The following is a 12,108-nucleotide window of genomic DNA, read 5'->3' as shown; positions in this document are numbered from 1 at the left end:
AATCAGATAATTACTTTTCTACAACTTCGCTCTTTTTTTCCCTGCACATTTACTTCTTCAATAAAAATGGTTTCAACAATTTTCACATCAGATTTGGTTGAAACACAACCTGATTCTTATCTCTCTCTCAAAGAAAAAAATTCTTTTTTAGAATGCATTTGAATGAGATTATTTTGCCATGCCAGAATCTGGAAACGTGTTTAAAATTTGCTTTGAATAGTCCAAAACTGGAATTAGAAGGTTGTTTAATTAAAAAGCATTCAGCCTTTACCACATCCGTTTCACTGCCTTTTAAGAAATTTCATACACTTTTAATTTTATAGCACTAATTTCATCAGAGCTTTGAGAAAATACATGCCTTTTACAGTCATGTTTTATGCTACATGCAAAAAAGTTTTGTTGCTAGTGCAAACTGCATGATTTACAGAAATTTTAGATGCTTTATTGCGTGGAAATTCTTTAGAATACAAATCGTTCAATTTCTGGCTTGATGATTTTTGCCTTTTATTCAAAGGCAGCATAATTCATGGATTTCAAAATCTTCCAGGTTAATCACAACTCAGAAGAAGCATGTGTCTTATTTTCTGACCATAAAGTAATTGAACACAACCTACAAAGTAAACAAGCCTTTCCCTGCACAGTATATGATACGAAAGAAATGGCTCCAAATTTACTGATCTATAAATGGTTACTCTTCAAAAATAGCAAAATCATCAACTTAACATGTATATTTTGGTATGATCATTTTGCTAATCATCGGCTGAATAAGTTGATTCTGTTTTGCATGCCATTTCCCTTGCCTCCTTTCAAGTAGAATCCATAGTTTCTCCAGTATTTTCCATAGCTTATCGCTCCATAAAAACTATAGAAAAATCCATGGTAGTTGGAATCTATGCTTTATGGCATCAATATCTTTTAATTAAATTTCCTTTAGTTCTTTTCTTTTGGTTCTAGAACTTCTATTCTAGAGCAGAAAATAAAATTTAGAATGAAACCAATTTAGATAAATAAACTTTACCAATGACACTGATTGCTTTAGCTCTGCCATAAGATACATTTGCAATAGAAATAATTTTTAATGGTTCTTTTCATATTTTACTGAGCAGCCACTGTGAATGTTAAAAGCACATTTCTATTCCTGTTGTAGATATTGTGCTCAAAACCAAAAGCAGTTTAATAACATTTCAGTCTTTATATGACATTCAAATGTTAAGTCTTGTGTTTGAACTAGAATGTTACCTTAAGAGAGAAGTCAGTAACAAAGTAGATTAGATTTTTGCAGTATTTATTTACTGAATTACTCTAACTGTTATAGTTTATGTTAATGTACAGTCTTCTGTTTTTATACATACATGGACAAAATAATGAAGTAATAAAAATCACTTCCTTTTAAACTATCATTTTTATATAATGGTGAACATTAAATATCTATAATTAATAGCTTTCTAAAACCAAATATAATTAAATAAACTTTTTAATACGTATTTTTAAAAGATTTACTTAAATTTCAGACACTTGAAAAGTAAAATTTACCTTATTTTTAGGATTAGGTTGCATACTGAAAACACCATATATTTCTTCTCCTCTTTTCACAGTTAAATACTCATCAAAATAAAATACAGTCTGCTTCCAATGTGTGTAAGGTGCACCTGGGGCTAAAATATACAACAGAAAATTCATAAACTTTCAATTTCTGAATCCAAAACCTTTCCTTTAAAAAAAGGGGAAAATGGGGAGACATGGGATAATATATGAAAGAAATTATTAACATTAATTTCTGTTCAATGCAAACAGTGTGATATAGTTAGATTGCAAGTTTCTTTTCCTTCTTTTTTATTTTTAATTTTATTGATCCCAGACATAACATTCTAATTATAAAATCTTACCAAATATTCCAAATAGTAAAATATTTTCAGAACTTTTAGTTAATGCAATATGTTATATAACCTTTACATGATGTTTTCACAAAGTTATGCATATATTTCATTAAGCCTGCAAAACAACTTAATAATAAATAACATTTTATCTAATATGGAAACATTAACATATTGATTGCCATAGAATATTATACAGGGTGGTTATAATTAAAGTTCCACTTTGAAATGGTCATAAAAGGAAAACTACTGGACCAAATATTATCACACTTGGTAATCATGTAAAGGAGGTCATAGGAATTTATTTTTCACACACAAAAAAAAGTTAAAAAAATCTCACCATCAGAGGGAAATAGCACTGTATGCAATATTGATAAACAAAACAAGGATTGGAATCTAACTTAACCTTTTGTTACATGGGTTTTAACATGTTGTATACCCTTAAGAAACATTGACCTTAACAAAATTACCACTTAATGGTGATAGAAGTCGAGTGTACCATCCGTGTAAGGGAGAAATCCATGAAAATGACAAATTAACAAATTAATGATTAGAAAATGCGAGATCGCAAATCAATTGCAAAAGTGTGTGCATCCTGGAAATCGTTTTCTTATAGATCGCTAATTTGTGATTTCTGAAGCCTGAATTCAGCCCTAGGACATGAAGACATTGGTTTAAAATGTTTTTAATTGTTTCAAAAACGAAACTGTTTGTGGGGATTATGCAAATCTGCAATGGCTTGTAATTGGCTTATGGCAGGAAAAAGTAAATGCACTCTACATGTCATTTGATTTTTCAGATAAAAGTGAGCGTATTTGTCAGAGTTCTTCCTGTTATGGATCGCCAATGTCTCTAACCATACAAGACCGTGCTTTTCTCGTGAAATATTATTATGAATGCGATAGCAATGAACGACGTGTTCAGTAAGATCAGTTCAGTATATATGCAATTTAAAAGTGAACAGTACATACTTTAAAAAACATTTATGCTGCATGTATGTATCTCATTCAGGCCATCAATTTCATTGGCCTTCTCATCAATTCAGTAAGATAAATATGTTGAGGACCAATGGTATCACAGTGTCTGAGGAAAATGATGGCAGAGTTTGAGTCATGGGTTTGTTATCTGTTGCACCTAGGAGGGGATGGAAACCTGCTTTTGAGGAAACCAAGGAGGTTGTAGCATTTATTGTGGAAGTAGAAACAATGGAAAGCACACACAGTACATGCTGTCACATGTCGAATGGATGTACCATGGAGTACGGTGTACAAAACTGTCTGTAAAGTGCTTCAGTTCTACCCATACAAAATCAAATTTGCTCAAGAACTTGGAGCTTAATGATCCTGCTGCATGAGAATCTTTCACTTTGGAATTCCTTGTATGAATGAAAGTAGACGAACATTTGCCACAGAACATTATGTGGACAGATGAAGACCATTTTAACCTAACTGACAATGGCAACACCCATAACTGCACGATAGTCACCATCTGGTGTGGTATGACAGCTCGTTTCATAATTGGACCACTTTTCTTTAAAGAGCAGTTGACAGCTGGATTTGTTACATGCACTGTGACTGCAGCTCACTTAGTCAATGTTAAGACATTTCATGATACCTAAACTGCAACAACGTGGCATTTTAGACACCACGATTCATATGCAGGACAGGGCTCCACTGCACATTGGTACATGTGTCACACAGTTACTTAGGCAGCATTTCATAAGTAAACATATTACAGGCCAACATTTGTCCTGGCCACCTTGGTCACCAGACCTCAACACCTGTGACTTTTGGCTGTGGGGTTATCTCAAAAGCACTGTTCATGGTGATAATCTAAACAATTTGGTGTAACTGAAAGATGCGATACACTGCCATGTCCGTAACATTCTCTCTGATATGCTAAGAGCTGCAGTTGAGAATGTAGTAATATAATATAACTTGCTTTCGGAAAATGGTGGATGTCACAATGAACATGCTTTGTAACACGTTTCAAAAATGATTACACACATTTTAAACCGATGCCTTCATGTCTTATTTCCTCCCTGGTGGCAAGTTTTTAACTTTTTCTCTTAAAATTAATTCCCATGACCTCCTTTACATGATTACCAAGTTTGATTACATTTGGTCCAGTAGTTTTCCCTTTATAACCATTCCTAAGTAAAACTATAATTATAACCACCCTGTACTATAAATTGATTGAAAAATGACTTAGTTTTTAGGTTTATTCTGTTAGTTAATAAAAACATAATTAGGTACATTTTTTAATTAACCTTAACTTTTTTATGTGCAGTCATCAGTGCCCTTCACAGTGCTAATGGAATAATTTTGTTTCATGCACCCAAACAGGTCACCTTGCCTGCCATGCATACAACTTAAATTCTGGTGTTCTTGGCAGTTATTTATTCGTGCATTATCAGTTACTTGCAGATATTCATCACATAACATAACCTTATCCTACAGTGCATTAACTATTTTTTCACCTCACAATATCCCAAAATGGAGTTTGATAATTGTGAGTGTGATTAAAAACTTTGTTTCCCAATTACAGAAATTTGAATCAGACTACATGAGAAAATAGATGTTATTTACTGAGAGCAAAGATTTAGTGATGCACACAGTTATTAAGAAATGCTGATGTATTTTATCCAAGCCTATATGTGATAATGAAGTTTCACAAGCATCAACATTGGATAATATTCTAAAATCAACAAAATGGTCAGAACTTAAAGGTCATCAGTACAGCATGATTCCATCTACTGCAATTTCAGGTATGAAACTTTATATTCTGAGACAATCTACATGTGATTCAAAACCTGAAAACTTTTATGCACTGTTTGTACTGGACAAACTTTTTTAAAACAGTTCTTTTCAAACAAACTTCTTGAAAGCAGAAGATATTCTCAGATACACGAATGGAAACACACAAATGAAAATGAGATAGTGAATTTTTAGCCTAATTGTTTACATGGTTCTAGTAAAACTACCTATGAGTGATTATTGATCGAGAGACCTGATGTTTGGTCAACAGTTCTCTAAAAGAAAAATGAGTCAGGACAAATTTGAAGTTTTATTAAATGCTTCATTTTGCAAATAATGAGAAGCCCAATGAAATTGATGGCCTGAATAAGTTACATACATGCAGCATAATTTTTTTTTAAAGTATGTATTCCTAGTTATACTAAGTTGCATATATATGCCGGCAAACATTTTAACATTGTAAATACAACACCAACCAATGTCGTTATTAAACCATGTCAACCTTTGTTCCACTAAGGATATTCACGGACAACTGGTACACAAACACTAATTTCGCTGAAACGTTATTAGAGCACAAGACACATTTGGTTGGAACAATTAGGAAAAATAGAAAGAATATCATAAAGGAAGAGGTTATGCTTAATTTAAGCCCTGAATATACAACATAATGTATTATTTCAAGGAATGGCAGAAAGAAAAAATACTCTTTTTCTGCAAATTGATGAAAAATGATAAAACAGTTAATGAAAAGAGAGAGAATATTAGAAACAAAATAAACAGCTCAAATTCATTCAACATTAGAATGAGAAGACAATTTTAACAGAAATATGTTGGTACCAAAATAAAGAGGGAAAAGTCCAAATCTCGATTCCCTGCTAGTATAATTATTAATATAATTACAGCTATTTTTTTAGATGTCAAATTAGCTCTCTAGTCGGTGTTAGACACCTTTCAGTTTAAACTGATATTTCTAGGCTCAGCTTTGCTATGTGCGGCCAATTTAGCATTAAGCTAAGAGCCAGTCGTTAGCCTTTAAATTTATGAATGTTTTGTTACATTTCTATTTTTTTCTGTCAATTTGAATTAGCCACAAGTGGTAGTGAATTGTGAGCACCAAGCACATGCATCTGTTCATTTTAGTTAAAATAAAAGGTTATTAAAAACCTTCGTCTGCAGTAATTATTCTTCAAAGACATAAGCCCCATTCACATGCAACGCTCTTTTGCACAGCCACCATTTATATTAGGGAGAAATGGGGATATGAAGCAGTTTCCCCTTCAAGACTGGTTCAGATGCACATCGAATTTCTTACAAAAAAAGAGAATACAGTCAAAAGTCTTAAATCCGGACTCGTCGGGACTTCAACGATTCCGGATTATTGGTTTTTCCAGATTATAGATCATCAATTTAAATCTGGTAAGATGGCTTGCAGAAATTATAAGATTAAAAATATGAAACCGTAATTTATGAAATAAAGAACAATTATGATCTAAAGGGTATCAAAATTTACAAAAAAAAAAATTGTATTTATTTGTTTACTTTATTAAACATTTCTTTCAACGCGCGCATGCGTAAATCATACATTACGCATAGTCGAAATTAGAAAATTGCAACCAGAAAACTATTTGATGTATATTCGTGATATTTATAATGACGAGGAAATTGATTTAAATGAAAGATGGAGTACATCAAGATGAATTCACCCTATACGCGGACAGGTCGTAAATTTAGAACCCCTTTTTTTAGCGGGAGGGTTGAAAAAAAGGGGATAATCCTGCTCGTGGTCTTGAGAAGATGTGGGGGGTCGTTTAAGCATCTAACTTCTCTACATTCAGTTTTTATACAGAGGAAAATACAAATTGAATTCTTCGAATGAATGCAATTTTGTACAATGAAAATGTATTATTGAACTATAAACTGTACCGCAAATAACATCTTTTTTAAAAGTAGGAGTAGAAAGACGGATATTTGTTACATCAATGAATTTGTAGTAAATATTGAGTTTTTTATTTTGAATGCTATGTTACATGTATGCGAAGTAGTACCTGAGAAAATAGTCTTAACTCAAATGGCCTTCAACCTTTTCACGTCTAACGACTGTTTTTCAATTACATTATGGTCGTTGCCTTTTGGTTAATTTTCTAATGATATGTAATCATTAAATTGTTTTTAATTTGAGACTTATGAATAAAATAATGCAAACCAGACTGCGGAAAATTCTTCAGAATGAAGCTAATACTGAAAAATACATTTATCCTATTATCCAATGACATTTTAAGTGTGGAATTAGCAGTGCACTAGGTGGAAATAAGGATGACATTGTGTTTTAGGAAAGTGGCAAATCTAGTTACAGTGAAAACCTAAGTGAAAATAACTATGATTTTAGCAACAGTGATGACGAATTTCTGAGATTCTAAGAAACACTGATGTATTTGCTAATTTTTTAATGCAACAGTTCCGTTTTCGTTGTATAAAGTGGTATAGATATAAACCATTAAAATAGGTACTTAATCCCTTTCTAAGTATTTTTCTGAAGTTTTAACCTGATAAATTACTGTGTGTCTTACAGGCCAGGAAATTGAGCTATAGTATAAATTGCCCTTCATTTCGTATCACTGCCGACGATTTCAATGAAAAAAAGGGTACCTTTTTAAAAACGAACTTTTTAATGAAGAAAAGCCGTTTTATGTACAGCATAATGTCTAAAAATACCGTCAAATTAAAGTAATCTTGACTTTAATGCTTTTGTATGCATTTCTTGAATTGATTAATAAATGTAAATTTGTAATTTAAAAAATGTGTAATATTTTATTTAGTTACATGCTACTTATCTGTGTTATTGCTTCGTTTCTGGTATAGGACCCCCCTCCTCTTGATCGCAAAAATTTCTCCTACAGCTCTGCGACAACAACTGAGTGAAATATTTGCAGCTATCTACACATAAATTGAATGTTTATTTAACCCCTTCGCGCCAACTGTCACGTCTATGTGCCAGCAACGAACACACTCACTTCCCAGCCGACACGTAGGAGTGCCAGAGCATTTTCCCATTTAGCCCTGACTGTCACGTATTTGAGCCAGTGTCCTTCAACGTTTTAAAAACTATAATTTCTGCCACAAGATGGCACTGTATGTCCATATGGTTTCAGACACATGCACATTAGACCTTCTACTCGAAATGAGAGAAGCATGACTCATATACAAGTGTTTTTGATTATATAAACAAAAGGGGAAATAAATCTTTTCGAATGGCGTGATTTATGACGTCTCTTTAAATTTGCACGTGGTAGTTGTTTATTGTAAGTAGAGAAGATTTATTTTTGCTAAAGCGTTGCGTATTTCGGTTTGCAGTTCAGTTTTTAGAAAATAATTAGATCTTGTTAGACGTGAATTCTTTCTGTTTTTACCGTAATGTCGAAGCGTCGAAAATGTTTAACAGAGCATGAAATAGCAGAAATGATGCAAAATATTTCAGATATTGATTCTAAATATATCACACCAAGATCAGCAGAATCATTAAATCCGCTCAGATTAACTGAAAGACATTTTCCAAAACTTTGTTCAGAAGAGACTGATAAGAAAATGAGACGATGATGCTTCATTAGTTCACATTCCCGGAAAAATCCTCCAAAATGGCAAATGAGTTATTACGAGTGCAAGGAATGTAACGTAGGACTGTGTGTAGACCCCTGTTTTCAAATTTTTCATACGAAAAGAGAATTTTAAGTAATATAATTAGTTTTCAGATGTATAATGTTAAAAGTCATAAAATGATGAGTAATGAACATAAAATGTGCAAAATATGCATTTAAATAAGAAATAAGGTAATTAAAGTATATAGTATAAAATATCTATAAAGCATAAGCCGTCTAAATACTCTATAGAGCATTATTAAACAATGCGTTGATACTTCGGAAATTTCATAGATTTAGGCTTAATAGCAAAAACGCCCCCGGCCCTGGACAGACATTAACGTAAGACACTGACGGCCTCCGCGATAAGCGGGCGTTTGCGCTACCCAGCGCAAAGGGGTTAAAAATAAAATATTTCCTAATTTTTATATCCCTTTTCTAGTTTATATAAAATTTCAAAATTTAACGATATCAGTTAATGAAATATTTGCAAGTAATATAATGGTTCTGCGAAATATATTCTTGATTCCAAACCCTTACTGCTAGGCATCAGCCCATCGCTCTTAGAATACACTATTAGTCCAAAGGGGCAATTTGCCAGAAGAATTATTAATTTTATTTTGGCATTTTGTGTTGAAAACTATAAATGGCAAATCACTTTTCAAATTGTTGCCACCAAATATTATCGCCCTGTATTATATTTAAAAAAATTAAATAATAAAGAGTCTGCATGAATGTATGTATGTGTCTCGCTTGTGATAAAACGACGTACCTAGAGCCATCAAAATTTGAATAACGTAATCTTCCATAGAATATCGGCATCTGAAAGCTCGAAGTTGTTTAATGAATTTTTGATTAACAAACTCAGCGATTTCAAAGCAAGCAATGGCAACACTGTACGAAAAAAATATTTTTGTCTCCAGCGCGCAATATATATTCCTGATGTACTGATACTGAATAAGACCTAAAAACACTTTTCTTTTATAATATATCTCCCCTTATGATCCCTGACACAGCCGTTTACTTTCCTCTTCCGTAATTAACATCAGTCTCTTGCTCTTGACCGCATTTGCAAAGCCATCCATCGAGATGGAACACTACATTAAGTAAAGGATTATAAGCCGAATAAAATAAAAACATTTGCCCTAAAGATGAGGATAGTGCAGACAGATCAACTTCCAGTTCATTGTGCGCTGTGACATCCCCCCCCCCGCACAGCAGGGTAAAATTAATAAACAGATTTTGGAATGGTTAGAGAAACAAAGGATATGCCTTTATCCATTTTTTGCAGCAATTCCACTTTTTGTTTGATGGAATTCAAAACATGCTTTCGCTTTGTAGATCCTTTGCTAGCTCCAGAATTTAGCTCCAGAATCGGAAATATTTTGATATAATCAAAAGTTCAAGCTTACTTTTATAAAATTGCTCTAACAGTCTGCAAAAAATAATAAGCCGGATCAAATTAGAAGATTAAGGAACAACGTAATCTGCAACATTAACTGAAATAGACAATTAGATAATTTTAGCTTAGCTTATACCGTCCGTTATGCATTAAATGAGCATGCGTAAACGCATATGCGCATGAGTAAAGGTATTATGAGCATGCGTAAATGCATAATACTTTTACGCATGTGCAGAAAGTTTGTAGCTTTGAGGTCTGGATTATAGATAATTCCTTATTATGGGCGTCCAGATTAAAGACTTTTGACTGTATAACAAATACTCCTCCCAAACAAAAAGAGGGCAAAAAAGGAATGGAAAGAAACTGGAAACTTTCATAATGCTATAATTATTTGTATGAAATTCTATTGAATACAATATATCACACGTTGTTTCATCAAAATCTCTAGAGAACAAATCTATTCAGTCATATCGATAGTTTACAAAGAGGAAAAAAATCCTTTGAAAGGAATACAACATGCTGTAGCAAGCCTATAGTCAAATGTAAAACACAGCTACTGGAACATGCTAAGTACTATATTTCAACAATACTCATGACATGCATATACTTTCCTAACAGATGTAACTAAATGGGATTGAGGATGAAAATGGTCATCACTGGAACCTTATGCACATTCTGAAATTACAAGTTACTCCTCAGAATTGTACTTTTCTTAACTGAGCTTCCCTTCATGATGGCTATAAAAATGTCAGCAGGAAACCACAGACCTCAGTAGTCAAAATATCTGACACTTCCCTTTCATCCATATACAAAGATTTTCTTGTTAAATTTCTCTCAGGTCTGCTTTTAACAATCCCCTTGTTCTCGTTAGCCATATTTTACTCAAGTTCTCATTTTTTATTTATATTACAATGGCTTAAGATCATTAGTAATATTAACAGCATTTCTAAACTTAAGAGAAGCTGTGAGGTCTTATGAATTAGTAAAAAAACAAAAACCTATTTACAGTAATATTTGAATTGCTGAATTAAAAAAAAATACAGTATTAGAAGTGATGTAGCACACAGTGCATTTTATTATTTATCAATATTGATGATGTCTGTTTATACATGTTACATATGTATCTTATTCTACACAGTGATCAAAAGTCCAGTTACATCATATGTATTACACAGATGTTAATGAATTATTATTTCTTTTTGCTGCAAATGCTAACATACATTTAAAGCATGGCTGATGAATCCACTTACACCATGAAGGAATGAGTCATAAGGAGCACTAGTGCTTATGAATGACCCTATACAGGAAAATTAATAAGAGATATTCAGCATGATTTCACTGTAAGGTTTCAGGAATCTTCCCCTTGAAAACCAACAACTTTACAGTGAGAGGAAAGCTGTCTGCAACTGGCTGCATAAAAGATAAGCCTCGCTTCAGGACGACCACCAACATTATTGAAAATGTGTTTGGAGGTTGCAGTGTCTATTGAATGTTCACCAAAACATGTCTATTCACAAGTGGTCATCACAAGAGCGTGTTCCATTCTCAACATTACAAAACATATAATGAAGGATTTGTAATAAAGGCATTTAAACTTTCATTTGTAAACGAAATGAGTGATAGTTAATTTCACATCATACATGGAGGAGAAACATACTTTGTTATGAAAATGATGATGTAGGAATAAACGTTCACACACTACACTCACATTACCTCAAAGTTATTTTATGTTATGATCCCACATAAATACAATGGGACCATTATGTGAACACACAATAGGGAGTAATGAGACTTTGTGATCACTCTATACATAGCATTCACTGCTATCCATAATTTCACATATCCACACTATGCCCTGATAAGAATTACCAGCAGATATGCGGGAGATACCTGAATATAAATTGTACCATTTCTGAATTTTCTTCACACTTAGTAGCATAGATAATTAAGAATTCAGTAAAATTCTTGTTATTCCTAGAAAATGTGCTATTCCTAGAAATTGTGAAAGAACAGCAATTTTTTCCCCCCATAATTTGTTGCATTCACGTCAAATCCTAAACAATATTACATAATCAAAGTCAAATAATGTTTAACCCTTTGAGGGGCAGTATATAAAATAATTTAAATTGTGGTAAAATTTTGCATGAACTATAAATTATGGACCCTAAGGACACAAAATTTAGACTTTAAAAAAAATCTAGAGCGAAATCCTAAATTTTGAGAGCCGGTATATATTTTATACCGCCGCCCTTCTAAGACATTTTTTTCCCCAGGTAGCTGCCAATTGTTAATTTTTGTTTTTTAATATAATTTTGTGTACTTTTGATGTGCAGCTGTAGAGATGGGTGCTTGAATATAGCTATGTAAGTCTAAAGAGAAAAACTTTTAAAATTTTGTTGAAATTTAAAATTTTAAAAATAAAATTTATGTTTTTATGCACTTTG

General features: G+C 32.6%; 1 protein-coding gene across 2 annotated transcripts in view; it reads right to left on the bottom strand.

The window, feature by feature from the left end:
* The window catches only part of LOC118199939 (protein arginine N-methyltransferase 1-like), an 87,771-nt gene that overhangs the window by 12,637 nt on the left and 63,026 nt on the right, over window positions 1-12,108 (bottom strand). For both annotated transcript variants that reach the window (XM_085822444.1, XM_085822445.1), the window contains exon 9: window positions 1,534-1,655. In XM_085822444.1, the coding sequence (XP_085678570.1) occupies window positions 1,534-1,655 (122 nt within the window). The remainder of the gene's footprint in view (window positions 1-1,533; window positions 1,656-12,108) is intronic.

The sequence above is a fragment of the Stegodyphus dumicola genome, chromosome 8, assembly GCF_044657685.1.
Source record: "Stegodyphus dumicola isolate Sdum_Otavi_A_Nest chromosome 8, ASM4465768v1".
NCBI lineage: Eukaryota > Metazoa > Arthropoda > Arachnida > Araneae > Eresidae > Stegodyphus > Stegodyphus dumicola.
The sequence above is the reverse complement of the archived record's forward strand: the minus strand, read 5'-3'. Positions and strand labels throughout refer to the sequence as shown.